The 27,566-nt window shown below is 41.0% G+C and overlaps 1 protein-coding gene across 10 annotated transcripts in view; it reads left to right on the plus strand.

Moving 5' to 3' along the window:
* Window positions 1-27,566, plus strand: part of ANKRD27 (ankyrin repeat domain 27) — a 53,756-nt gene that overhangs the window by 11,986 nt on the left and 14,204 nt on the right. For 4 of the 10 annotated variants that reach the window (XM_018914520.3, XM_050979113.1, XM_050979115.1 and 1 more), the window contains exons 1-20: window positions 5-139; window positions 10,160-10,290; window positions 11,258-11,368; window positions 12,014-12,170; window positions 13,839-13,993; window positions 14,304-14,363; window positions 14,457-14,510; window positions 14,596-14,661; window positions 14,741-14,817; window positions 15,174-15,295; window positions 16,181-16,259; window positions 17,083-17,215; window positions 21,759-21,851; window positions 22,668-22,795; window positions 23,237-23,319; window positions 24,044-24,159; window positions 24,894-24,986; window positions 25,355-25,552; window positions 25,829-25,888; window positions 26,011-26,130. In XM_018914520.3, the coding sequence (XP_018770065.1) occupies window positions 10,189-10,290; window positions 11,258-11,368; window positions 12,014-12,170; window positions 13,839-13,993; window positions 14,304-14,363; window positions 14,457-14,510; window positions 14,596-14,661; window positions 14,741-14,817; window positions 15,174-15,295; window positions 16,181-16,259; window positions 17,083-17,215; window positions 21,759-21,851; window positions 22,668-22,795; window positions 23,237-23,319; window positions 24,044-24,159; window positions 24,894-24,986; window positions 25,355-25,552; window positions 25,829-25,888; window positions 26,011-26,130 (2,007 nt within the window). In that variant the 5' untranslated portion in view covers window positions 5-139; window positions 10,160-10,188. Of the gene's footprint in view, window positions 1-4; window positions 226-646; window positions 786-819; window positions 845-10,159; window positions 10,291-11,257; window positions 11,369-12,013; window positions 12,171-13,838; window positions 13,994-14,303; window positions 14,364-14,456; window positions 14,511-14,595; window positions 14,662-14,740; window positions 14,818-15,173; window positions 15,296-16,180; window positions 16,260-17,082; window positions 17,216-21,758; window positions 21,852-22,667; window positions 22,796-23,236; window positions 23,320-24,043; window positions 24,160-24,893; window positions 24,987-25,354; window positions 25,553-25,828; window positions 25,889-26,010; window positions 26,131-27,566 lie in introns of those variants that run through there. The other 6 variants (XM_050979114.1, XM_050979116.1, XM_018914517.3 and 3 more) reach the window with 5 other exon arrangements.

Genomic DNA, 27,566 nt, shown 5'->3' on the forward strand with positions numbered 1-27,566 from the left:
GGCCCGGCCCTATAAGCCCTCGCGGGCTCCGCCTCCGCAGGCAGTGATCCCGCGGTGCTCCTAGCTCTTCGCCCGCTCCCTCCCGCCTCTGCCCAGCCATTGGCTTCGTGCGGCCGCGCCGGGCCCGCCCTGGACCCCGGTAGGGCTTGGCCGGGGCGCGGAGCGGCGGGGGAGGCGGGCGGCAGCGGCTCTGCGGCCGGGGAGCAGGGAGGCGATGGTGTCGGTGTGAGTAGCGCTCCCGCCCCGGGCAGCCCGCGGCTCCTGCTGGGACCGGCCTGCCGGGATGGGAGCCGGGAGTGCTCCCGGTTCGCCGTGCCGTGCCCCGGGGCCGCTCGGCCGCGGCCTGGGCAGTGGCGGGGCCGTGCTCGGCCTTCGCCCGAGCCGGAGTGCGGCGGGGTCGGGCCGTGCGGACACGCGGCCCTGGTCAGCGACTGCCGCGGCAGGGTCGGTCCTCGCCGTGTTGAACCCCGCTGTGCACGGCGGGTCGGCCTTGCCCGGCCCCCCGAGTGTCCCGTGTGTGGCAGACCCACCGGAACCCGGCTGGGGAAGGAGCTCGCTACTGTTGTCATCCGCAGGAAGGGCCGGCGTGCGGTCCGGGGCACCTGCAGTTAGCTCAAGTCAGGCCACGGCACATAAGGGAGTGACGGAAACACGGCAGTTGTCACTGTCATGCTCCACGATGCTCCACCGGCCGCCCTCGGCGGCGTGCTGGGTACAGCACGGTGGGCCCGGATGGGCGCTAGGCCGTGCTCGTTGTGCAGCCAGCGGGATGGAGGTGATGTGATGTGAGTGCTGCTCGGTGACCTGAGCTCTGCTGTCCCTAACGCCTGGTGTGTCTGCTCAGGTGGGCTTCTGGAGAGCTTGCTTGTCACAGCATATGCTACCACGTATGCCCCAGCGTTTGTGGGGAGCTGAGTGGTTTTGTGATGCTACAGTAACCTGAAAAAGCTGTGAAGCCAGAAGAGTCCCACAAGAAGGGAGTATGACCCAATCCCTTATCTTTTATCCCTGCCTTTGCAGGGCAATGTGTGTTGTGAGCAAGATAATGTGCTAAGAGGAACAGAGTCCAGGCAGACTGCCTTTCTGCTGCTGAGCCCAGCTTGAATAGTCTTGTCTAGCCTGTGTTCCTCTTTCTGGATTTTGGTAGCTTGGACTTCACTGACTGGGGTGTTTTTGGTTTGTTTTATCTTGCTTTAATTTTGGCCCTAGTTCCAAAACCTATGTAGCTTTTGCTGCAGGTTACTTATTACCTGTGGAAGAAATGGCCTCTTAACCTTGTGTAGATTATCAAGTTACTACCAACTGAACTGTAGCTCTGCCAATTTGCATGTTGGTAGCCTAGAAGAAGCCAATCAGTTATGCCTGTTTCTTTGTAGGAATAAAGAAACACAGGATGATTTTGATCTGATTGTAAGTGAAGTCTTATAATTGCCTAATCATTGTCAGGTGGAAAAAGGATTAGGTCTCAGTTTGGAGTCCTATGTGACAGAAGTGTTAAGCTTATTGCTGACTAAATTATGCATATTTGTGTGTGTGTTTTAGCTATTTTTAAAGTCTGCCACAGAGCACTGAAGTTATGTGAGAATCTGGAAGCCACTTCTGCAAATGTGTCTGGGAAGGGGAGAGAGGGAGGATTGGTTCAGAAACATGTGACTATTTAAATCTGAAGGTAGCAGCAGTTGCAATCTATATCAAATAATGCCTGTGTGCATCTTTAGGTGTGTCATGTGGGAAGAGCCTGTTATTTAGATTACTTCTAATTTAAGTTCAGCTGCATGCAGTTATACAACTTGCTTAGATTGTGGGAACTCTTAAAATTCACTTGTTTGTCAGTCAGGCACAATGTTCTGAAAATCCAAATCTTGATACTGCTTTCAGACAAGATGCTGACTATCAAAAATACTGTCCTGGGCAGACTATTAGGATGGAGGTAAAAATCCTTAGAACTGACTTAGGAAGCAGCATAATGAGTAGTAGAAAGCCTTGCCACAGGACCCGGAAATACATTCTTTCTTGCAATAGATGTTAATGATCATATTCTCCCTGTGCAGTACTCTTAAAGCTGTTTGCAAAGTATTCTGTGATGCATCTTGAGCATCACTAATTAAATGTTATAGCCTCATTTTAATACTTTTAAGTAGAATTTTAGGTAAATGCGGGTTTGTTTTGCTTTAATGATTTGTAAGCCTTGTCTGAGGGACTTGGTTTTAGAGTAAGCTCATATACTAAGTTGGGTCTGTAGACTGCTATGACTTGGCAAAGATTGAAGCCACTATGAGATGAAGAAGGAAAGTAAGGATGAAATACAGTGAAAATAAAATGTGACATCAACCCCTTCTCTCTCCCTGACCACTGATAAATTGTGAATTCTCTGAGTTCTGTGGTTTGCTTTCTGCTAGGTTTTTTGCTTGTAGTGGTGAGAGGATTTGATCCATATGAAGAGTCTTAATTTATATTTTGGGGGAATGTTAGATTGATACTTCTGTATCATGTTTACTTTCAGGAAGCTCTCAATTAGCTTAGGCTGTTATGTGTTGCATTGTGTAGTATTTACAACACCAGTAGTGGTTAAAATAATTTCTTTTACTTGTTAGAGCTTACCTGCTGAATTGTTTCCCACCCTTCCAACCCTTGCACTGGTGCCTAAATAAATGAAAACATTTAGCTGAAGTAAACCTCTGTGTATTTTAATTCCATAAGAACTTATCCCCTGCCTCCTCCAAAGAAGGGGAGGGAAGTACCAAAATGCTGAAACCTCTGAGAGCCTGAGGAGGAGGTGACCTTAAATAGAGCTCACTGGTATTTGAAGGAAGCATCCTTGTTTGAGAAGTTGTTGTGGGAGCTTTGTGCTTGCTGTTAATCTTCTCCCTCTGAATGTTCTTTGTAACATTGGTGGTTCACTGAACAGCACTTGCACTTTGTTCTAGGGCTTGTTTGGAGTAGCACAGGGCTGCCCATCAGAAAATGTGATGTAGCTCAGCAGTGGCAAGCCAAGGAGTGAAACTTCTTTGCAGCCACTTTGATGGACTTCTAAACCTGTGAGAATTGGAAATCTAGGGTCTACCCTCTTGAGAAAAGAGGATGCAGATGCTTCTTGATGCTTGGCTAATGACAAGCAAGGTGTGTTTGAATATGTTGGAGTAACTGGGTAGAAGTGGGAAGTTTGGCTGCTTAAGGATCCACACATACTGAAATGTGCTTCCTCTGCAGGAAAGGAACAAGTGACAGGGGAGACTCAAGCCCCCAAGTCTGGGCCAAGTAAGGATGTGCCCATGTCAAACAATAGTGCAAATGCACTGCTAAAATACAAAGGGTGAGCCTTCTCACGACTGAGCTCTGGCTTGGATTTGGAGGTGGGGCTCATGGGAAGCTGTGCAAGGGTCTGGTACAAGGCTGTGTGCTCAGACCTGTCCAAGGATGTGGGGCAGTGGTAGCAGGGCCAGAGCTGCCAGGCTTAGAAAAGGCTTGGGAGGTGTTGGGTGGAGGCAAAACCCAAGCCATGAGGTCCTGTGCCAGCTCTTAACCCTTCAGTGGAAGAAATGTGTGCCTGGGAGGGAGATGCTGAGAGAAATTAGCATCTTCCTGCAGTGCTCATGACCCTTCCTTTCCAGACTCTGTTCCATTACTGTTAGACTGATATTGTGGGATAATAAAACTTAGTTTTTCAGTGGTTGCTAGTAAGCCTTGAGCTGACTGATGTGAGTTCAGCACTCTATAATCTGATAATTTGAAGGTGCTACTCTTGCATACTTCTGTTTCACAGAAATCAGTACAAGCTGAACCTGAATCTAGAAGGGGTGGGAATAGAGTTACTTATTTATTCCCTTGTGGTGACCAGGGCATACTGGAATGTGTCAGGTGTTTTTTCACAGGATGCTCAATGCTCATCCTTTAGAGTTTTCAAGTGCTCAGGAAGAGAAATTATCTTGTTTTTACTTTGAGGTGAATGCTGCTGTAGGGCTAAAGTTCAGATTGTAACTTTTGCCCAGAAGCAGAATAACCAAGGAGTAATAGTGCTGTGAAACAGCAACTGGAGTGGTACCTTGAGTTTTTGGACTGAGTCTATTTAAATTCCACTGTTAGATTCCTGTTTGCTTGTAAAGAGCTGGAAGGTATGCTTACCTTTGGCTGTTCCTTCTACCAAGTGGTACTCTTAAGGTGTGTGGGGGAAGCACTTCTGTTTAAAATAAAAAACCCTTAACTTAGAACTGGGGAACAATTGCTTTATTTTCCTTTTTTTTTTTTTTTTTTATGGAGCTGTGTAGTTTGCTAGAATGGTACATTTTTGATAAAGTTTATATGTGTATTTATCAGCTACTCTGAGATAAAAGTCCTTTAGTTGAGTAATGAGTTGCTCCCCACTTACTCATTATTTTGAGCACTTCAGCAAATATCAGGTTACTGGATTACTAAGCCTTAGTTGTTCCTGTTGTAGCTATTGGGAGCTAAGGTGAAGTTGATGTTATCACATGAAACTTGAAAATATTGGTAAAGTGAAATTGAGTAAATTTATGCTTCTTGCCATGCTGATGGATCTGGTGTTGAAGGCTTTGGAGAACTTGGCATTCTTCTCCCTTGAAGCTGGATGAGTGTGGAGTGGCCACTGAGGTACTTGATGTTAGTATCCCAGTGTAACATCCTGACTTGCTGTCCTGGAGGCAACTGAGGTTACTGAATTTGGCTAATAATTTTCACTGACTTTGGTAGCTGTTTTTACTTTGTTCTGCTAAATTATTATTAAAATGCCATGGTGAAAACACAGAAAATGATGCTGCTCAGCATTGACTATGTAGTGTTTGTATATACCATCCCTCATGCTGTTTTCTCTGCAGAATGTTTTGTTTAGTCTTTACTAGGGATGTAGTAGGATGTTCAGAAGATGATGAGGTTTGAGTAAGTAGTTGTACAAGTTGAATGTGGACAGGAGATGACTGCTAAGTAACAATGCAAATACAATGACATCATCTGCTTTGATGGCTGTTTGTCTATATTCAAAGTACTTCTTAAAAGGAATTGAAATTTGCAAGCTCTGGAAAAGCTTCCTCACTTGTCCATCTCTGAAGGAAAATACCATCAATGAGAAAATGAACTCTCAGAATTTATTCCTAGTCACTGTTTTCACTACCAAAGGTAATTAGGCCTCATTTCCAGTGCTTTAGAGAAAACAGTGATGTGCTTAGGTTCCATGTTTTTCACTTGAGCTCTCTTTTTTTACCATAGTTATATTGTTAGAATTATCACTCTGCTTTTGATCTAGAAAGGATTAGTCTGTTGTAAGATTATGATTATAGTTCTTTTTTAAACTGTAACATAATGCTTATTAGATTGTCTGATCCAGCTAGCTTCTGTTCTTCCAGCAATTTGAGCTATTTCTGTGTTTACAGGCATGAAAGCCATACACTGAAGTGATTCTGTTTAAACCTTTTATATAACATTAGTGCTTGAGTATTGCTTTACTGCTCAGCATGATAGAATTTGATAAATTTCATAGTGAATATAGCTGATGATAGCTTTTAATGAGCATTCTGTTAGGCATTAATCAGTTTGGTAATGTATATAAGGCTTTGTGCATTTTCTGTTTTTACTGTAAAGTTAAAGCTGTCCAAGGTGCAGCTAGAGCAGTGTGTGTCACTCCCAAGTTAAATTAGGTTGAAGCTGGGTGTTGTGTTCTGCCAACAAACTCTTAATGGAGAATTCTAATGTGTTCCTAGAATTATAGCAATGCATTAGCCAGTATTTTCAGATGCATTTAACTTTTGGGGTGGAAAGAAATTGGCTTAATCTCAAAAAAATGCCTGAGCTTTGGGGAAGCTTTAATGTACTCTCTTGAATTTGTAGACTAAATTCCTTTGGTTTGGTTTTTCTTGATGACTTAAATGGCTTCTAAATCCACACATTCTCTGGAGAATGCTGTGGGAAGGTAATGGAGGGCTAAGTGAATACAGTAACTAAACTGTTTTAGGTAATAAGTATTCCACCCCTTGTTGTTCATAGCCACATTTTAATCAGATGTGATACCTAACCCCTAACGAGACACTGAACAGCTGTGGGGGTAAGGGAGAGGAAAAGGGAAGGAAATTGAGAGTTGTGATTCTCAAAACAGTACCAATGTGGCCAGTGGGGGTTGTTTCCTGCTGTGCAGGAACATGCATGTGAGGAGCAGTGCAGAGCTCCCATCTGCTCTGCTCAAGGAGGGTGACAAACACCCGTGTGAACTGGAAATTACCTTCCTTCCTGGGGTGGAGCACATCTGTGGCACTTTAGGTGCATTACAGTAACTGAAATGCCAGAATTCAATGTTTGAATGCAGTTTCTTTTCACTCCTTGATGGAGTTCCAAGTGTGATTCAGCCCTGTCAGTAGTTTTGTAGTAAAAGAATCTGTGGCTGCACATCACTAAGTTACTTGTGGTGTGTGACTCATGAACTGGAAACTGAAGATTATCATTTCAAGCTCTTCCTATGGTGGTCCATCAGTAATGATTCTTAAAGCACTCCAGTGGCGCTTTTTTTTTTTTTTTTTTTTTTTTTTTTTTTCAGGTACAGATAGTGTTTTAAGAGGTCAGACAGACAGCAAGCTTAATGAGGTCAGGCTTTCTGTGGGAGCTTCTCCTTCTCACATAAATTTCTCATACCCTTTATGGCAGGGAATGAAGTGTTACTTCAAATTTTGCTTGGTTTTTTTTTTTTTTGATGATGAGGAGGATTTATGGTATGTGTTCTTTTCCCCTCCTGTTATGGGAAGAAGTCTTTAAAGATTTGTTAGGCTGAAAGACTGCAGTAAAGCTGTTGGAGACATTTGTGCCCTGCAGTTTGAGCACTGCAGTCTGATGCTTGGTTGCCTCCTTGTGTCAATATGCTTTTTCCCCTGGCAGTGTGTGGTGTGTTAACAGCTTCTCCATTGCTGTCTTGGGGAGGATCTCAGCAGTCTCATCTTTTGCTGCTTGGACAGATACACAAATTCACTAAAGTAAAGGCAGATAAAACTGCCTCAGTGGGACAACTGCATTAATGAAAGCTGCATTTGGAAAGTGTCTCAAAAGGCCATACCATCCACCCTCCCAGCTTTGCTATGTCCACTATCACCTCTAGTAGAGGTTTGTCCAACACATTCTTGGAGATTTACAACAAGAGATACTTGATAGCTTTGCCAAGCAATCTAAACCATGTGCTTACCTTCCCTTTTGGAAGGTGTTCCTGATCTGTAACCTGAGTCTGTTTTCTTCAGTTAAGGCCTACTTATTAGATGTGGGAAGAAAAAAAAAATGCCCTTCACTGAAAGTTTGATCCACCTGTGGGGGGGGGGAAAATCCTTACCTGCTTCATGCAGTTTTTTAGTTATAAGCATCACTGCCTTCCATGGATGGGATTCTGCTTACAGGACTCCTTTGCCTTTCTTACTTCAGTCTCTGCTCTAGTCAGTTTATCTGCTGTGATGAGGACAGGAACATCCAAAACCATCCAAAAAAAAGCATGTAGGACTCTCAAGTCTTGCTATGGCAAACTATTTTGCAGGTTGCCCATGTGTGTACATACAGCCCTACTTGGTGCTTGACTTACCCTGAATTTTTTTCAGTTATATATCCTAATTTGTCACTGAGTCATGTTTGGACTGCAAGCTGCAGTCATTAAGACTTAGGTGGAATTGTGGCCTAGCCAGATGTTAAGCAGGCAGGGTTTTCTGTAGCTAACTAGTTCTGCCCATGAAGGTGTGGATCAGCAATCTGTGTTCCTGAAGCAGATCTGCCACAGGGCTTGTGCTGCCTCTTCTCTTCCCTCTGCCCTGGCTGAGGAAGGAGCCCACAGCTTGGACTTGGATTGCAGCTACCTGCCAAGAAATCCTTATAGTGATCATGTGGTGGAATTACTGGTGATCATCCTTATGGCACACTGCTACACATCCTGTTTACCCAGACACTGTGGTAGGACAGCTCAGGGATTGTAGAATTGGTTGGTCTGGGTTGGAAGGGACCATCTTGTTCCACCCCTGGTTGTGGGCAGGGTCACCTTCTACCAGAGCTGTCCAGCCTGACTTTGGACACTCCAGGGATGGGGCAGCCCCAGCTTCTGTGCCAGGGCCTCAGCACCCTCACAGGGAAGAATTTCTTCTGTACATTTAATACAAATCACCCTCTTCTAGTGGGAAGCTCTTGCCCTTGTCCTGTCACTTCAGTCCCTTGTCTGAAGTCTTTCTGCAGCCCATTTAGGTACTGGAGTGTGCAGTAAGGTCACCCTGGAGCCTTCTCTTCTCCAGGCTGAACCCCCCACCTCTGTCAGCCTGTCTCCAGAGCAGAGGGGCTCCAGCCCTTGGAGCATCTTTGTGCCCCTCCTCTGGACTTGCTGCAGCAGCTCCATGTCCTTGTGCTGGGAGCCCAGGCCTGGAGGCAGCTCTGCTGGAGGGGTCTCACCTGAGCAGGGCAGAGGGACAGATTCCCCTCCCTTGACCTGCTGCCCATGCAGGGGGATGAGCCCAGGACATGGTTGGTTTTGGGGCTTCAAATGCAGATTGCTGACACATGTTGAGCCCATATTAAGCTGGACTTTTTTTTTAGATTCACAGTCTTTAATTACTCAGCTTGGTTGGTGTTCTGAAGGTGTCAATGAGCAAGCATTGTCTTCCTCACGGTATTAGCAAACTGCATGGCTGTGCTGATATGGGAGCCCTGGATAAGTAGTCTTTCATGGAAGCTCTTGTTATTACTGTATGCTTTGAAAGCAGAGGGACCATTTAGTCTGGATTTGTGCAGGAAAGCTGCTTGAGGCACATACCTGCCGCTGCCAGACTTCAGTCGTTCAGGCTGGGGCTGTCCAAGCTGTAGGTTGCTGTTGATACCTTTATAATGGAAATTACTTGTACTTTGCCTGGTGGTGTTTGTGTTAACTCTCCAAGGGAACTCTGCTTGTTCCTGGTCAGGGGAGGGATCAGAGCCCAGCAGGCAGTAGATCAGCTGATAGCATGGCTGAAACTCAAAGGCTATCTGGAATCCATGGGAATTGGGTGTATGTTTTCCCACCCCCTTGAGCTGCCATACAGTGAGCTCACACTGAGCAAATGATGTGCTAGGAATAATTCTGCATTGGAGGAAATGTGGGATACTGATTGTGTAGGGATGGTGTGCTCAAATTCAAGTCTCTAGCTGTGCTCACCCTTTCTTGCTATATACAGCTGAAATTGCATGAGGAAATCATGCAACTTCTGTTGATTATTAAGGAAAGTAAGAGATGAAAGACTGAATAAGCTTTTTATTTAAGCATTTGTATTCCTGTTAATTCTTATTAAAAAAAAATTCTCAAGTTATTCTAGAAGGTACCTGTTAGGGTTTTTCCTGCCCTTGTGTATGATGTGTTACAGAGAATTGGAATTGAGGAAGCGAGCAGGTGAAGGTCTGATTCCTTAGGGATCATCTTCTCCAGGGCACTGTGGCACCTAGTGACAGCATTTCCAATGTTTACAGGTTGGATTTTCACTCTCCAGTTGCTCTTTTGCTCTGTTTAGCCAAATGTTACTTAGCAGCCTGACCTTGAATCACTGAGACTCTTTCATGGGAGTAGAGATGACCACAAATTATGATAAATTTCACGGTGGCTTTTCAATTATAGCATGGATATTCATATATCTCCTTGGTGTACTTCTCTAACTTCCCCTGGAAAGTTGAGGCTTGCCTTACATGAGGGTTTCTGTTACACTGTCTGGGTGTCTCATTGGTGTGTGTGAGCAATCCTTATACAGGTGAGTTTTAAGACTTACATGAGCACAGTGCAAAAGTATCAATGTCCAGTGGTGCAGTAGAATCTGCTCTGAAAAGGTTAATTTGTCTCTTGGCTTTAGATCTCAGCAGGAGAATTTGGTTTGTATATCAAAGTGGTAATAATTTTGATCTTAACTTCTCCTCTCTGATATTCACAGTTAGACTCCAATACCTGCAAGGCCTAAGGAGACATTGAGGATAACTGTGTGATTTGAAATGTATAATCATGAAAAATATTCTGTCTGAATAACTTTTGATAGTAGTTAAGCAATGCCATTGGCTGCTTACATCAAGTCCTGAACCTGCTTTTTCCTTTTGTGCAAGGAGAATCAAACTGCCCCTAGGTGTTCCCAATTATTGTTTTAACAGATACCATGTATGATACATCAGCCATTCTCCATATGTATTTTAGAACATCTCCTTGGGGTATCTGAAGTCCATATGGCTATGTATGATGAAGATATCTTGAAAAATCCCTTTTATTTGGCCATTCAGAAGCGACGTCCAGATCTATGCAGCAAAGTTGCAGAACTCCATGGTATTGTAAGTATGAAAAAGTGTATTTAAAAGCTGCTTAGTAAATAGTAGCTATTTGAACTTATATCTTATGTCTGCTTTGAAACATGTAAAGATTATTTCAAGCCTACAAAACTTGGAAATGAAGCAGAACAATTTTTAGGTTAAGTTGCATGTTATTTACTAATATGGAACTCTTGATAAATTGCAAAGTAGTAAAAAGCTAAGGTTGGTGTTGTTTCTAAACTCTACAGAAAGCTTTTTTTCTTTTCTAAAAACTGAAGTTAGATATTCTCTCACAAGCTTATACCTTAAATGGGATTGACCTTTTGAGATGTCTGGTGAATAAGCAGTTAGTCATTTGACAGCATTTTACATAGCAAAATAAAGCTATTAAACTGACCTGGGATAAAAACTTCAGTCCTTAATATTTACTAATCTGAGTATTTTGCAATTAATTTTCATTCATAATTAGGTGTGTAGAAACTCCGTTAAACCTGGAGGTTATTGTCACCTGATGATAAAATTTGTTTCTTTCTAATTAAGAATTTGCCTCAAATTGCCAATCTCTTGGCCTAAACCCAAGATATTTATCTTAGATCTTCTTCTTTCTGATGGATTTTTGTTTGAGTTTGAATATATGCTTCACCTTTTTATTAACTGCATAATTTTTAGTCCTCTGTTGCCATTTGAAGTTGTGACTGGTGCTAAGTAACTAAAGATTTAATTTACTTCCCTTAGTATTGTTTGCTTCAGTTGCATCTGTCAGCCTTTTCCAGATAAGTTACTAAGTGAAATTTCTGGGTTAATTATCAGACTGTGTGTCTAGTGATAGCCTCTCTTTTTTTAAATAAAAGCACCTATAGCTCCTGTATGTTTCCTGTAAATATTTAAAAGCCTGATTTAATTGCTTGCCTCCTAAGGACAAAAGGTATTGATAAACAGCTGGCAATACACAGCATTTCTCTCTTAAACATGATTTAACTTTTTTTAGGTGCTAGTTCCATGCAAAGGAAGCCTTTCAAGCAACAGTCTTTCTACCTGCCAGTTTGAATCTTATGTTCTGAAGCCTCTGGAAGAAAGTTTTCAAACCTTAAATGGAAAGGTATTTCTGTTTGATATGTGAATGTAGCTTGGGGACACTCCAGTAAGTGATTCACTGCTGCTGTGACTGATTGTGTGACCTAATGGTTACAGACAAGGCAAGCAGGGCTGACACTGAATAGGATCCCAGGGTTTTCATTTGTAATTTTGTACAGTCTGAGAACCTGGGCATACAGCTTGCACTAGAGGTAGTTTGCATGCTGCCATCAGGATCTTCTGTTCCAGATGTCCTCACTGGAGCTGCTGGGAAAAGAAAGCCAGGTGTGAGAAATACACACAAGGTGTGGGGTATTTTTCTGAGGCTGGGATTAAGTACTGTTCTTAAGCTGCTGGGGTTTTAAAATTTCCTTTTTAGTAAAAGTGCCCTAAAATCTGCAAACAAGACCTTGGTGATGGTCTGAAGCCTCCTCCAGCAGTAGACTTGTAAAAGAAGTAGCTGTAAGCAAGGTTCAGCCAGCCACTGTCCAATGAAGGAGCCTTTGTTTCAGTGTCAACACAGCATGAAAATGTGAAATTTCTCCAATTTGGAGCTTTCTTACCTTGCAAATTTCTCTTCTCCCCCTTGGAAATGTGACTGTGAGGCAGAAGCCAAAGAGCACCTTTTTCTCTGGCAGTTTCACACTTGTTCTGCTTTGTCTTGTTTCAGGAGATCTTCATACAAGGCAACCTCATCATTCTAGGAGCTGGTTTTAATTACACTCTCTCAGTACCTGTTCTCTTTGAGGAAACCTTTTACAATGAAAAAGAAGAAAGCTTTAGTATATTGTGCATAGCTCATCCCTTGGAAAAAACAGAAAGCTCAAGTATGTATTGGTGCCAGTTTGGTGGCTGCCTTTGCACAGTGAGCAAATTAGTGTTTGTGCTTAATAAATGTGTTCATTCTGCAAAGTGTTGGCTTGGTTAAAAGCCCTTGGCATTTATGAGCTTGCTGGGCCAGATGTTGGTTTGCTGCTGCAGAGAAATACCAAGTTGCTCCCAGCAAAATTAGTGCTGAGACTGGGGCATAAATCCTGTAGAATTAAGAATTCTCTGTGGAGTACTTAGTCCAGCATGATTTTCTTAGCTGTGCTGAATTTAGAGCTGACTGCTTAAAAAGGGGATTTAATCCTAAACGTCATCATGTGTGTCTTGAGATGCAAGGTGGATGCACAAATAACTGGAGAGGTAAATTCTTTTCAATCACTTTGTAGGGGGATAGAACACACACTAATAACTTACTGAAAGTGTAGGAGGTCCTGTTGAAATGCAGAAAATGTTTTATAGGACAAATAGCAAAGATGTGTTACATGTGTAACTAAATGAAGGAGCTGTCAGGAATGTGCCTTTGTTTTGATTCTCAGTCTGGCAGAGTTAGGTCACAACCTCCTGGTGGTGGCCCAGCTTAGGAAGTTGAATGTCTCAGTTTTTGTCCTGCACTACAAGTGCTCTTGAAGGCTGTGACACTCTTTTCAAGAGTACAGTCAATACTGTGAATGTTAGCAGCATGTCCTTGTGAACTTGTATAACAATCCATGTTTACTAATTAAGAACAGAAGCTCCTTAAGAAGCTTAGAAGCTTCAGCTTTTTCTGAAGTAAAAACATTTGTCTTCCTAAATAAATAAGAATATTTGAGACAAGTGAATGCAAAGAGAAGTAGTACTAGGGTAGTGTGAAAGTAGTACTGTGAGGGAAGTATGGAAGGCTTTAAAAAAAATCAAAAACAACCCCACTGCCATTCATATAACCTTAAATTCTGTAAGTGTTAATGTATATCTCAAAAATTATTCTTGTGATATTCTTTGTAGCTATTACTTAATATAGTCATATCACAATCTTTCAGAAGTGAATGAGTTTCTAATTTCAAAAGTAATTTGAAAATAATAATTTAAGCCTCTTATTAGCTGGCTGTCTTTGAAGATGAAAGATTTGCCTAGAAATAATTTTTGGAAAAACAGCATAATTTCTAAGTGAGGGATTCAGTTATGTTATTCAGAAAAAAAGTGGATTTGCTTTAATGTTGCTTCCTGTAACTTTGCTCTCCCATTCAGAGAAAGCATGTCTAAATAAAGAATAGCTTATGTAAAAGTCCACAATGGGATTTTTGCAGCTCACTTAAAGCACCCTGACTTCCTGCATGGTCACTCTGTCAACATTGTAATGTGCTTTTCTTCCACTTTCAAGCTTGACTTACACAACTCATAAGCTGAGTGCATGTGGTAATAAATGATCCCAGCGTAAAAAAAAAAAAAAAAAAAAAAGTGAAATCTGTTTTAGCTATTCCAAATAAACACTTGACTTAAAAAGCAAGGGAGCCTGCTCAAATGTGGCTCATTAAATTCTTATAATTAAAGGCAATACCTGTAGTTAAAAGTGCAGTGGGCTGAGTTCCTGTTTCAGTGTACGCAAGCTGGCTGTATATGTAGGGACAAAATGTATCTTAACATGCATATGTATATTAAGCCTATGTGTTAATTCTTGGCTTTTATTTTAGGTGAATCTACAGCTTCATCAAACTCCTATTCTCTTAAAAACATTGAAGATGTTAGAGAGTTCTTGGGAAGGCACTGTGAGAGATTTGATAAATACATAGCATCTTTCTATAGAACATTTAAAGAACACGAAAGGAAAAGCCTCCGCCACTACATAGTCAGTATCTTCCTTCCTGATGTCTAATTTACTAAATATAATTAGCTGCACTGGTGCTGTTATCTTTGCCTTAGTGAGCTTTTCTGTGTCAGAGTAGCCTAGAGTTGTGAAAGGGGAGGAGGGAGAAGTGGTAATTTACATTTAAGAATTTCACTATCTGAACTGTTTAGTAAATGCAGTTTTTATTGCTGAAACTCTTACCATACTGTACACTTCTGAGACAGGGAAGACTTACATTACTTATTTAGGCTTTCCTCCTTCAAGTCCCATTAACCTGAACCTGATGGCTTTTATCTTTTCTCTCTCCTAGGATTCTGTCAATGCACTTTATACCAAATGCCTGCAGCATCTTTTGAGAGATTCACACTTGGTAAAGACTTACTCCCCTAAATATTTAGTCCAATCTTACTTAGGCAATAAATTATCTGACTTTCTCTTGCTGTTTATGGCTTTGCTTTTCTAGAAGATGCTTGCAAAGCAAGAAGAGCAGATGAATCTGATCAAACAAGCAGTTGAAGTAAGCATCTGAAATGAAGGAAAATAATTAGCAAGCTGTTTTTAATTCTCCCTTTGATCCCTAAAATATTGCTTTTTTTCTACAGATGTATATCCATCATGCTATTTATGACCTAATCTTCAAATATGTGGGGACGATTGAGGCAAGTGAGGTAAGTTTTCTTGATTGCTACACACTAGTGATGTTCATCTAAGGCATGAAAAAAAACTTGTTGCCTTTCTATTAATTAGGATGCTGATTTTAATAAAATCACGAGGAGCCTTCAAGACCTGCAGCAGAAAGACATTGGAGTGAAGCCTGAGTTCAGGTGAGAAAGACGACTGTGGATTCTTGAAGATTCACTGAGTTCCTGTCTTAAATTGAATCATGCCAGCCAAAAAGTGTTTTCCTTCAGACACTAGCAAGTTTTTTTTATACATTCATTTGAGATGTAGAATCAAAGCTTTGCAAGTGTCATATGAGGACAGTCTGTGCATTGATGGTTGACTCCTTTTGTGTTTTTAAGCCATTTACAGTATACAGAAATGCAGGTGCACTTGGAGTAGAAGTGGGCATATTTTGGAACCATTCTTCAATTCAGCTCTGAATAAATTAAAACTTGGGCTTTGGACATCCTGCAGAAGAACTCTGTATGCTAATCATTCCTTTCTAATTATTTTATAGTTTTAATATACCACGTGCAAAGCGAGAGCTGGGTCAGTTGAACAAATGCACTTCCCCTCAACAGAAGCTGCTTTGTCTGCGTAAAGTTGTACAAATTATTATGCAGTCTCCAAGCCAAAGAGGTCAGTAATTAATCAGTTCATCATTTTAAACTTAACCAGCACACAGAGCACTTCAGTATATAAACAACTGTTTGGATAACTCTTGGGGATCAAACACAGCTGAGCTGGAGTCTCTGAGGTCTCTGAACAGAGCAGAAGGGAAGGGAAGTGAGGTAGGTGTGTCAGCACTGGTTCCTGTGGGCTGGGGTACTGGCTTAGCTTGGGTATGCTTTAGCTTGGGCATGTAGAAAGCTCATATCTGCCAGGACACTGAGGGTGATCCCTTTTAAACACTGGAGATTGATCCAGGAGCATTCTTGTGTATTTGTCCATGCTGCCCTTGACATCTCGAAATTGAGACTCTTGAGATGCAAAAGATGGGTGGGGCCAAACAAATGTTCCACTGCAGACATTATTCTATGATACAAAAACACAGTCCCCTTAATCTGGCACTTTATCTAGCTTGAAAAGAGAAGATACTTTTCTTTTCAAGCAAATAGATAAAGCAAATAGAATAGCACAGTGAACTTATGCTTTCCCTACTTCATCTCTTCTCTAAGGAGACTGCTGGGTTATGGAAAAATGTATCAACTTGGAGCATAGTCTTTGCCCTCAAGAATTTCAGAAATCATGAGCTAATGCTCTGGCCCTTGCTGTGTGGGAAGGGAGGGATGCTGGTCAAATATTGCAGTGTGTACTGCACAAACTGCATCTGTGTGTGAGCTCCTGGCAGACTGTTTCAGTGGCAGATTGAGAACATTTGGAGGCCTTCCCTGGGCTCTCCATGCATTCTCTACTAGTAGAGCTGGCCCTTAGTCTTAAGAAGCAGAACTTTAGAGTTATTGCACTTGATTTGAACCATGACATGACTAATACCAAATGTGATTTTTTTTTTTTTTTTTTTAGTTAACATGGAAACCATGTGTGCAGATGATCTTCTCTCTGTTTTGCTGTATTTGCTTGTAAAAACAGAAATCCCAAACTGGTATGTAGCTGTTTTAGCTATATAGAAGTCCTTCCTTGTTTAGTGCTGCTGTAGGGACAAATGTTTCTGAACACACAACAATAACTTACTGAAAGTGTATGAGGTCCTGTTGAAATGCAGAAAATGTTTTACAGGACAAATAGCAAATATGTGTTGCATGTATAACTAAATGAAGGAGCTGTCAGGAATGTGCCTTTGTTTTGATTCTCAGCCTAGAAAAAAGTTGTAGTGGGAGGCCATCTCTTAACTAAATCTGTGAGTCAATACAGCCGTCACAGAGTGGTTCTTTCATCTGTGTTGGGAGCTGTGACACCTTTTTGCTTGTCAAGATTTGGTGCATTTCTTACAGAGAAATTACATGTGAAATGTTTAATTACTTCCTGTTAGCTTGTGCCACTGTATCTCCTCATTTTCAGCAAAAGTCTGTCGAAACCTTCCAGCTGTACCTGAACTGATTTTCAGTTCTATTCTATCCTGGACCTCTGAGATCAGCATTTGGCCTTCAACTCGTAGCTATCACTGTGGTGCTTATGGTACTGGAAGCATTGCTTCACTCACTTCAAAGATGTTCATCTCCCACTGTTGTCCTTATCCTTCCATTCCTTCCATCCAGTTGATAACTCTTCATTGAATATTTGGGAGATAAGTAGAGATCTGGTCACTCTCCAAGCTCAGATCAGCCATATTGCTGGCCTAACAAGCTTTTTAGAAGCTTTTTCCCAACTCACCCTATTGTCTGCCTGGATTGCCTAAGATGAGCTGCAATATGCCATGCTAGTGTCTTAGTTTCAGTGGTTTACAACTTGAACTTTTTCCTTTTCAGGATGGCCAACCTGAGTTACATAAAGAACTTCAGGCTTTGCAGCTCAGTGAAGGATGAGCTGGGGTACTGCCTGACCTCCATTGAGGCTGCGATCGAGTACATCCGCCAGGGCAACCTCTCGGACAGACCTACAGTAAGCTACTCTTAGTCTGCCAAATTCCTGCTGGATACCTTGTAGTGCCATTGTGACTGTCAATCCAGCCAGAGGATACAAATAACTACCATAAGAATTGCCTTCTTTTGCTTAAAAAAATGAGTAGAGGTGACTACCTGAAGCAAATGCTAAATTTACCTAAATTATCGTAATGAAGTGCTAACTATGTACCAATATTTTTGTTCATTGCATACTTCTTGAGGAACTACTTAAATGTCAAGTCTGCCTCTTTATATGGTCAGAGGAGAAGTAACAGCACTGTTTCCTACAGATGGGTCTCCAGTATGTTTATCTCCTGCTTGTGTTCTACCATGATTGTGAAAGTGCAGTACTTGGGAGCAGGCACAGCTTAAATTTTTGTGTAATTTAAAAAGGCTTAGCTGTGCTAGCAGAATGGAGGTAGCAGTATAATTTAGAATTATTCACTAAATCTTCATACTGGAGGAATTCCATGTGTTTGCAGTGTGGGTTACAATGCTGCACTGAGTTAATGGCTTAGAGGGGTGCAGGGCTGTGATAAGACTCTGTTTGAAGGTCAAATTTGGCTCTGGGATCTCTGACCTAGCAGGGGCAGGAAATCTGTGGATCCATGAGAGATCTCCTACCGGGCAACCAGACCTGCTGTCAGTCTGGTCACATCCCTGCAGGCCAGTCAAGGGTGATGCTGATGTGACTTCAAAGACTTCAATAATTTAAGAACCTTGTAGATTATTTAGTCAAGGAATCCAGTCTTACCACTCCTGTAAAATTTTCTGCTGTTGTAAAACTAGGTTTTCCTGAGCTGATGTGGACATCAAAAGGAGTGAACGTGGAACCAGAGTGAATTCAATGTGTCTCAGTCTGCCCAACTGCAAAGCACTGGAGTCTAACTGCAGGGGCCAGAACAATGGTTCAGTGTGCAGGGCTTGGGATGGGACAGCCTGGGGCACAGTCTTAAGAAGCACTTAATCTAACATTTTGGCCTCTTGCTATTTTTGGTTTTGTGCTTTTCAGGAATTTTTCCATGAACTTCCGAAAGTTTGTTTTGTACACTCAAAAAAAAAAAAAAAAAAACCAAACCAACACTTTCATCTTGTGCAAAGAGAGTGGTATTTCTTGTCTGTCATTGAATTGTATTCAAAAAAATAAAAAAGTTTAAAAGAAACAACTTGCTATATGATTTTGCTTCCTGCAGTCACTTGGCTGTCATTCACAATCAATATACACAGAGCAAAGCTGGTGCTCTGAAAGAAAACAGAAACCAAAGTAGAGTTGTCTTTCACAACAATGCCAGCAAACTAAACTAAGCTCTTAAACTTCTAGAATAGACTGTTTCCTATTAAATGCCTGATCCTATCCCTTTTGGTGTAGTTGAGGATAGCAGCTTTTATACTGGGATTGCATTCAGATGTTGTAACTTAAGTGCCACTTCCATTAAGGTACAATAGTTCTTTGGGAGGCACCTGTCTTGAAAGATAAACTATATATTTGAGAAGTCTAAATGAGGAATTCAGTGTCTGCACCACGAGAGGAGCAAGCCATTAGTGTTTCTGCCCATACTTCAGCTGGATCAGCTCCAGCTCCAGAGAACTTTTATCACTCCAGGGTGAATGTGCAACACAGAGTCCTCTTGCATTGCCTTTCCTTGGAGTCAGCCTGGAAGGCAGCAGAACCGTGAGGGTGAAGTGAGGGACAACTTCCCCTTATCACAGCTGGAAAGGAAACAGCCAGCCCACCCTTTTCTCCTGGGCAGGAGAAGGTGGCACACATTGGAAAGACACTGAGCTGGAAATGGAAAAAGAACAGTGAGGAGGTAGAAGAGCATTGCTCTCCCTTCATGAAGTAACCACTGAGATATTTCCTTTACTCTCTGGTAAAGGGGATGAACTTTGAAGCAGCAGCAGCTGTCATCTTGCTGCCCTATGATTTCCTTCTCCAGATTGTGCTGGAAGGGGGTGTGGGATTGAAGTGAGCAGGAGCATTGCTGTGCCTTGGGGCTTCATTACAGCCCCTTCTGTGGTTATGCTTAATTTTATAGCTGGCTTCAGATGGAGTTGCTGGCAGCTGAGTAATGCTGCTGTCCAATCCCTAATGAAGATTACTCCAGAAAGAAACTCAGCAGGGGACTAATGTACCCTGAGGGATAATGGGCACATTCTCACCCTCCTGTCAGTAAGTGAATTGCACTCAGGACGTTTTTGCCAAATCCCTCCACCCAAGGTCATGCAGGTCCTTGTGAGACACTTTGTGGGGAAGAGAGGAGCCTGTAAAGCATGAGAGAATCAATTTTATTTTCTGAATTGTCAACATTATTCAATTAGAATTCCTGTTAAGTGTTGGATACTGGTTCATTCCTTTGCACAGCTAATGTGTAGTAAGACTCAAGTTCAGAGGATTCAAGTGAGGTATAAAAAAAATAGGGAGTCAGAGCCTGCCATGGGGGAATAGGCAGCATTTTGTTTCAGGTGTGGGAAGAGCTTCAGGTGGGGAAATGATCCCTACTCCCCCTCCCCACCAAACACTTTATTAACCTTAGTTTGTGTTCAAGAGTTCCTTCTGGCTTCTGCCACCTGTATTTCCTCCAAATTATCAGCTGTAATCTGGGGGAACGACTTGGGGTAGATGATTACAAAGATACATTCTCATAGGTACAAATATTTTCTTTTCCTACACGTTGTAGTATTAGATTAAAAAGGTCATTAATGTTTGGGTGTGTATTTTCTAGACAGTATAGCCTTAAAATACCTGAAAGTCCTACTCCAAGCAATCTCTTTTTAAAAGAAATCCAAATTCTTGGGCTGTAAGTAAAGCTGGTACAAGTGGATTCTGACTTTGAAGGCCCAAACTTGCTTAAACTGTCAGTGAATATCTGATTTCTTATCATTCCATATTTTACTATTGAAGATATGTGGTTTCACCTGGGCTCTTTTTATTCTGATGTATATAATAAATATATAATGCTTCTACATTAGGGTTGCTGTCTCATGTGACTCTTAAAATAATGATTCCACTTGGGCACTGCTTCCCTTGAAGACACACACTGTGGAAGGAGCAGTTCTAAAACTACAGCAGTTCTTGCTAATGGTTACTTAGATTCCCCACAGTGAAAGTATAGAGCTGTCTGTGAGCATCCACACTAGAACTTCTGATTAGACTTCAGGAACTTGTACCAACAGTTAAACTTTTGAGCAAATATTTCTTAAGAAGTTATTCCTGTTCAGAGTGAAGAATCTATCCAAGGAGACCAGTGTTATATGCCTTGTAATTCTGAGAAGATATGCTTGGGTATCTTTAACTAAAGTATAGAGGTTTGAAAAGATTGGTGAATATTTGTCCACCTTCATGTATCCAAATACAAACAACTTCCTGTGAAGGACAGAGAAAAACTTTCATCTCCAAATCTCACAAACATGTTTTAAATGACATTATGTGCTGAACTCTTAAGGGGTTTTGGACAGCTTTATGAGAGGCATCTGTGTCGATTTTGAAACATGAATAGTCCTAATTTCTAGAAAGTCTGAATCAACTGATGTTGTTTATTTGCAGTTTATGAGGCTCAGATTTCATGCTGACTTGCTAATGTAAGAGTGGAGTCAGACTGGTTTCACTCATTTACATCTGGTCTTGACAGACTTTAATTACAAAAGCCAGAGCCCAGATCCTAAACCATCGAAGTTTGCCTGATACATGGGTGTGTGTCTGAAATGCAGTGGTTTTCTGTTTAATGGAAGCTGAAGTCTTTCCATTTCTGGAGAGCCATTATCCTGCATCAGCACCACTGCCAACCATGAGCAGCTGTGCATCAGAACCAGCCACGTGCAAAAGTTTCCATCTGCATTCTTAGGAAGTGTTTTCCTTAGGCTGTTGGTTTATTTCATGGGAGGGTCAGTGCTGCCACTTCAAAATCTAACTCCACTTAATAATTTTCACCTGCCTTTGGAGGCATTTATATTCTTTAGTGCAGCCTGAAGTCTCTCTAAGTACTGATGCGAGGGTTGCAGCTGTATCTTCTTGGCTCAGAGCTGGATACACAGATGGATCTGCTGCAGAGCAATGCTTTGCCTGGTGCAATCTTCCATTTTTCAGCCAGCAGCAGAGCTCAGAATTCTTTGAGTCAGAGTTGTATCTGGGTCATCTTTTTTAGTAGCCATTGGTAGACATGTTTTATGTGAATTTGCCTTAATTTCTCCTCTTGAGAAAGCTGTGTTGTAACTCTTGCAGTTCATGCTTTCTTTGATATGTATTTTTTAGTTTTGCTGTGTTCTTTTTCAGATGGTACTGCCATAATTTCATTAATGTTAATTCACAGTGAATTTCAGTAAAGGAATATTCTGGTGAACATCTGCTTATAATTTCTATGGGTGCCCAGTCTTTTATGTCTCAAAGTCTTTAAAGTGAAACTGATTCAGATTTCACATCTGTCTGATGATTCATACATAGCAAATAAGTGTTTAATAATTTTAAAAGTTAGTTCCACTGTTAAGGTTCTGCACTTTTGCTTGTAGATGACTAAAAATAATCAATCTATCTGTTTTATTTTCAGGAATCTGAGAGTCTGTGTGACAAGCTGCTCTTAAGGCAAAGGATGAACTTGTTGTCCCAGATGTCTGCTGCACCAATAGACTGCTTATTTAAGGTTAATAACTTTTATGGCAGAATATGTATTTGCACATTTCATGTTTATATCCCTCCCTTTCTGCAGTTGTATGGAATTACAACTGGAATTCTCTGGAATGTAATGAAGGGTTAATTACATTAGTACTGTGAAACGTGTTTTAGTAGATGCTAAAAGTGTCTTTTGAATCAAGTTCATTTCTGTGCCAAAGCCTTGCTAACATAATGTAATCTTATGGATTTCAATACATGTTGTATGAAATACAGAAGTAAATGAGGATGAAATGCTACTGCTGTTAGTATTGTGTGGCTCATTTAATGCACAGATGTGACACTGCTTGTGTCTCACAGCTTTTAGTGCTTGAAATTAGAAGAGTTTTCTGAAATAATTTAAATATAGTCACCTGACAGCTACTTCATATTATCTGTTAATCTCATACTGTCATTCTAAAAGAATTTTGCCTATACAAGGACACAAAGCAGAGCTTCTAATTATATGTGTTCACAGCTTATGGCTGGAGACTTAGTAATTTTATAGACATGTTTTTGCACAGAGGGAGCTCAATTTCATGATTGAGTCTAAAGAGGACAATAGGAATTGTTTTAATTTTTTTATAGAAAGTGAAGTAAGCCAAGAACAGTTTCTTTTTAATACTGAATGCCCATTAGGGGGTTTTGTGCTGTGACATTGTTCATTTCTGCTTTCTAATGCTTGAATAAGTCTTTCATAATCGAGTCCTTTCATTTTGTGCTTCAGTAAATTACTCTTGGCTTTTTTGTCTTAAAAGGAGGCTTTTTATATTGGTTTCTCATTCTGTCTTCTCTTGATTTTTGGTAGCATATTGCTTCAGGTGATCAGGAGGAAGTGGAGCGGCTGCTGAGTCAAGGTGACAGTGATAAGGACACTGTACAGAAAATGTGTCACCCGCTGTGTTACTGTGACAAATGCGAGAAGCTGGTTTCTGGGTGAGCACTCTTCACCCCACAAATGCATAGAGAGCTGTGTAGAAGCCTTTAGCCAAGATTTCCTTCAGGAAAGTATGCTGCTTTTGGTTATAGAGGAATTTGGGAGCACACTGGGGTGTAGTGGAGAGCATGTGGGTGTGCGTGGTTTGAAAAAGCGGAAGAAATATTGGGAACATACAGAATCCTTTGGAACCCACCCCTTCTCTGATGGAGCCTGTGTGGGCTTTGGTAAACACGGTGCTTCTTTGGAATCAAACTTACAGATCTGGGACTAACCCACTTCTCTTAACAAGATGTAAAGTATGGAATAATTTGTCAATGTAAGAGGATAAAAAGCTCCAAAATCAGTTTTTTGCCATCCTTGGCAGCTTTTCCCTTTCTCTCCTCCTTCCTGCCACCACCTGGGTAATTAAGCTGCTTTCAAACCATTGTGTTTTAAAGGAAACTGAATGACCCTTCCATTATCACTCCCTTTTCCCGAGATGACCGGGGATACACTCCACTTCATATAGCTGCTATTTGTGGTGAGTGGGCTTGGTGTTCTGCACCAGTGTTCCCTTCTCCTTCTGCTTTTGTGTCTTTATGTCAGTTGGAATTCTGCATTAAGTTGTTGTTGTTTTTTTTTTTTTTGCTGCTTTGCTATCGAAACTTTGCTCTTTCTATCTGAGCACAGACTGAAGTTGTTGTATATTCTTTTAAGCTCAGTTTCTTATGGCTGAATTAATCTTTGGGTTTTGACTCTAATTTTGCCATAGCAGTTACCACAGTGGTGCTTTCTTCAGCTCTGAATAAAGTAAAGATACGACTTCAGAAATCAGTCTTGTTTTAAAGGACTGGCAGATTGAGAAATGACTTTTTCCTGCAGCTGCCTATGCATTGTAGATCTGTAACACCTGTATTGTAATGTTCATTATGTAATTGATTTTCCTTTTACTAGAAGCTGTATTATTTTCTTAGTGGGTGTTTTCTTATTTATAATTTCCTTTCTTGTTATTATACTGAATCCAAATATTTTCTTTTATTATTGTAGGATACAAATATAGCTTGCTTTTAGCTGGAGGTTCTTTTATGGGGCTTTGACATTGAAATATCTGCCACAAAAAAACCCCAAATACCAAGGCAGTGAATATGCAGTATATGGAAATATAGTATGCAGAGTATCTTGGTTTATAGTCACTGTTTGAATTTGAAAAGTAGCAGTGTTCTTGTACAAAGTTTACACCTTTCTTTGAATGTTTGTTTTCCAAGGTCAAACTTCATTAGTGGATTTATTGGTAGCCAAAGGAGCCATTGTCAATGCCACAGATTACCACGGTTCAACTCCCCTTCACCTCGCATGTCAGAAGGGATATCAGAATGTTACAGTAAGCACAACACCTAACCTAAATAATAAATGCATGACTCTTACTAAGTTCTGCTCTGTTACTGCCATTTAGATCTTCTGGGGAGCTTTTACCAGAGCTGTGTAAGCTGTCAGAATGGAGGACCTTTCATCATTGCAGTTTGAAAGATATTTTATTTTTTCTCCTACTGCAAGGTTTTCAGCCATTGGTAATAACCAGCTGGCAGCTCTGCACAGTCCATCTACTTTATTAACACAAATGTCCAATACATAATACAGATGGAGAGCATCTCTGCTCTTGCTTGAGACAGAACAACCATTGCAGCCATTGGGCTGAGTTAAATGCTTCACACTGTGTTTAGGATAGACTGTGTAACTGCAGTAATTATTGTCTACTTGAATTTAATGCATGTGATGTTGTTCAATTAGCATTGTTGAAATAAAGTTGTGTCTTCACTTGCATGGGCTCTTGAAATGTGAGGTAGATGATGTAGTGAACACATTGCAGTGTTTGCTGCAGTAGAGATTTCATTTATTTCAGTTAAAATTCTGAATATGTAAGAAGAGACTTTGTGATTCTCGGGGTAGGGCACAATGCTGCAGTGCCAAGAGGGTGGTGTCTGAAAGAGGAGGCAGTGCTAGTGTCTCATGAAGTGCTTCATCATGCCAGAACCATAAAGGAATCTACAGAGCAATAATTTTTGTACATTAATTTTTTAGCTACTAAATGTAGTCTGCTTTTGTTTTTCTTTTAAGCTGCTCTTATTGCACTACAAGGCAAGTACTGATGTTCAGGACAATAATGGAAATACTCCACTTCATTTAGCCTGCACTTATGGTCATGAGGATGTAAGTAATTGTTTTGTATCAAACCAAATGGGCATTCTAATGCAATGGAATTAAACTGATGCAAATTAGCACTAAACTTACATATTTTTAAAAGTAAATAAAAATATTTGAAGGCTAAATTGTTTAATGCTCTAAATGAGGACTTTATTTGGTAGTTAGTAGCAATTTTTAATGTGACTTCACATTAAAGATAGCAGTGCTTTGCAAATCTAGTTGTTTAACTCTTTATTTAACAACACTGAACCACTAAAGCCTTCTCTTTAGGTAATGGCTTACATAAGCAGCAATAAAAACAAACCTTGCAGGACTATGCCTGTTGTCTGAGACACAACACTATAATTTATTGATAGCTTTCCTTTTCTTCCCAGTGTGTCAAGGCTTTAGTGTACTATGATGTGCACTCCTGCAGACTGGATATTGGCAATGAGAAGGGAGACACTCCCCTGCACATTGCTGCTCGCTGGGGCTATCAGGGCATCATTGAAGTGCTCTTGCAAAATGGGGCAAACCCAGAAATTCAGAACAGGATGAAAGAGACTTCCCTGCAGTGTGCATTGAATTCCAAGGTATTCCTCTTCATCTTCCAGCCTGATTTCTTTCTGATGCAGCACCACAGAGGTGGAGATGTTCACTGCTAAGAGGTTTCACTGTTAAAGAGAAAACAGTGGGACCTTTCTTCCTTTCTGGGAACAGAAGGAAGAACAGAACTTGTAAATGGGAACTTCTAATCTGCTCTGTCATATTCTGTTACTAATGACTAGGTTGCCTACTAATTTGTGTTTCAGTCAGTAGATTCCTTTGTGAGTGGAGTTACATTGGTTCTCTTTAATATTTTTGTGCAGATTTTGTCATTGATGGAAGTAAACTACCTAACATTTGAAAGAGGACAGAGTGCTTCTGAGGTAACAGCCCATGCAAGCTAAATTGTTTCTTTCTTATGCTTAACCTCCTTAATTTGATATTTCACCTTTTCTGGTTGTTTGTCTGTTTGTTTGATTTTTACATGTTTTTTTCCAACTGTAAGTCACCACTTAGGTCTCCTCAGCACTCAACAGAAACTTTCAGCAGAGGATCATCTGTGTCAAGCCTGTCATCAGCATCAACTGATATTAGGCAAGAAGAAGCAAAAAACAATTACAAAGAGGTAAGACTGAGGTACTGGTTTTGACAGTAAGCAAAGTGAAGGAAGCTGGAAGAGTGATAATTTGCCACAGTGTTTTTAACTGCTTCCTCAGGAATAACCTTCAGTCTGGTTGGGAAAATAACTGCTGTCCTCGGGGGCTTTGTCATCTCAGTGCTTATTTTTGTGTGGCTTCAACTCTGTTGGTTATTTCTGGGGGAAAACTGACACCATCTCTGAAGTAGTTGTTCATATTTATTGAAGTTAGCTGTGTAATTTGAGAATTTGTTGAGGTTTACCAGCGTACAGTGGCAGTCAGTGCCCCAAGGCCCTGGCTGTCCCATCCAGGAACTAAGTGCCACTGTTAGCTTAGAGAATCTGTCAGGGAAAAGAGACTCATACAGCCATGCTGGCCAACAACAAACTGGAATGTTAAGACATGAGACATACTATCAAATAGGCATGGGAATCAATTTTGTAACATGTGAAGAACTACAGACTATATATTAAATATCTTGCATGTATGTGTTGGGTCATTTTGCTTTGTCCACACCAGATGACATCCTTGAATTTTTTCCTGTGGGATCTCAGATCCACACTTGTTATCCCTTCCCAAGACTGTCCTATTACCACTCATTCTGATGCTTCTTTTCATTTTCCCTACTCTGCCTATTCATTATTTTTTTCCAAAGAGACCTCCTAAGTATGTTTGTTTCTCTCAGTATCACCACTACATTCAAGTTCTTCCTTTTCCTGATATTAAAAGCTTCTTTTCTTGCCAGAAGTTTCAGTTCTCTAAAAATATTGAAGAAACACAAAGATGCAAATTTTGACTGACAATATGATTTCACACTGGAATTGCTGTGTGAGAGGCTCAGTGTAGGGCTGCACCTCTCTGTTTGTACAGAGTCAAGCACTCTAAATAAGTTCTCCTTGTAAATTGAGGGTTTATTTTTCTTTGAAGGAACAAATTTATCACACCCAAGTGCTAAGACTGTAGTTCAAACCAGGGAAAAAGATTACAAACTGCTTACACCTGAGGTCCTTGGGGTTAATGATCTTCTCTGTAATGCAGCTTTTGTTGATTTCTGTTTGCCAAGTTTCACCTGGGCTCCTGCTCAAAGAGGCAAGAGCCTGATGCTGAGAGAGCTCCATGAAGGAAACACCACTGGAACTGATGGGAAACTGATACAGCCAGTTTTCCAGATTTCAGGGTTTGCACCTTGGATTAGGGGGATCCAGTCAGACCTTGATTAGTCAATACTGAATTAAAACTCTTAAATGAGCCAGTCACAGTGGTTTGTTTATTATGACTTAGAAAAGAGAGAGTGAAAGGGCCAGGATTGTAAATTTGGGACCTTCTCTGTTGTAGCTAAAATCTCCCTGCACAGTTTCTGTTCAGCAGCTGAAAAACTGGCCATGCAGGTGAATTGCAATAGATTTGTTTCTTCTATTTTTAC

The sequence above is a fragment of the Serinus canaria genome, chromosome 11, assembly GCF_022539315.1.
Source record: "Serinus canaria isolate serCan28SL12 chromosome 11, serCan2020, whole genome shotgun sequence".
NCBI lineage: Eukaryota > Metazoa > Chordata > Aves > Passeriformes > Fringillidae > Serinus > Serinus canaria.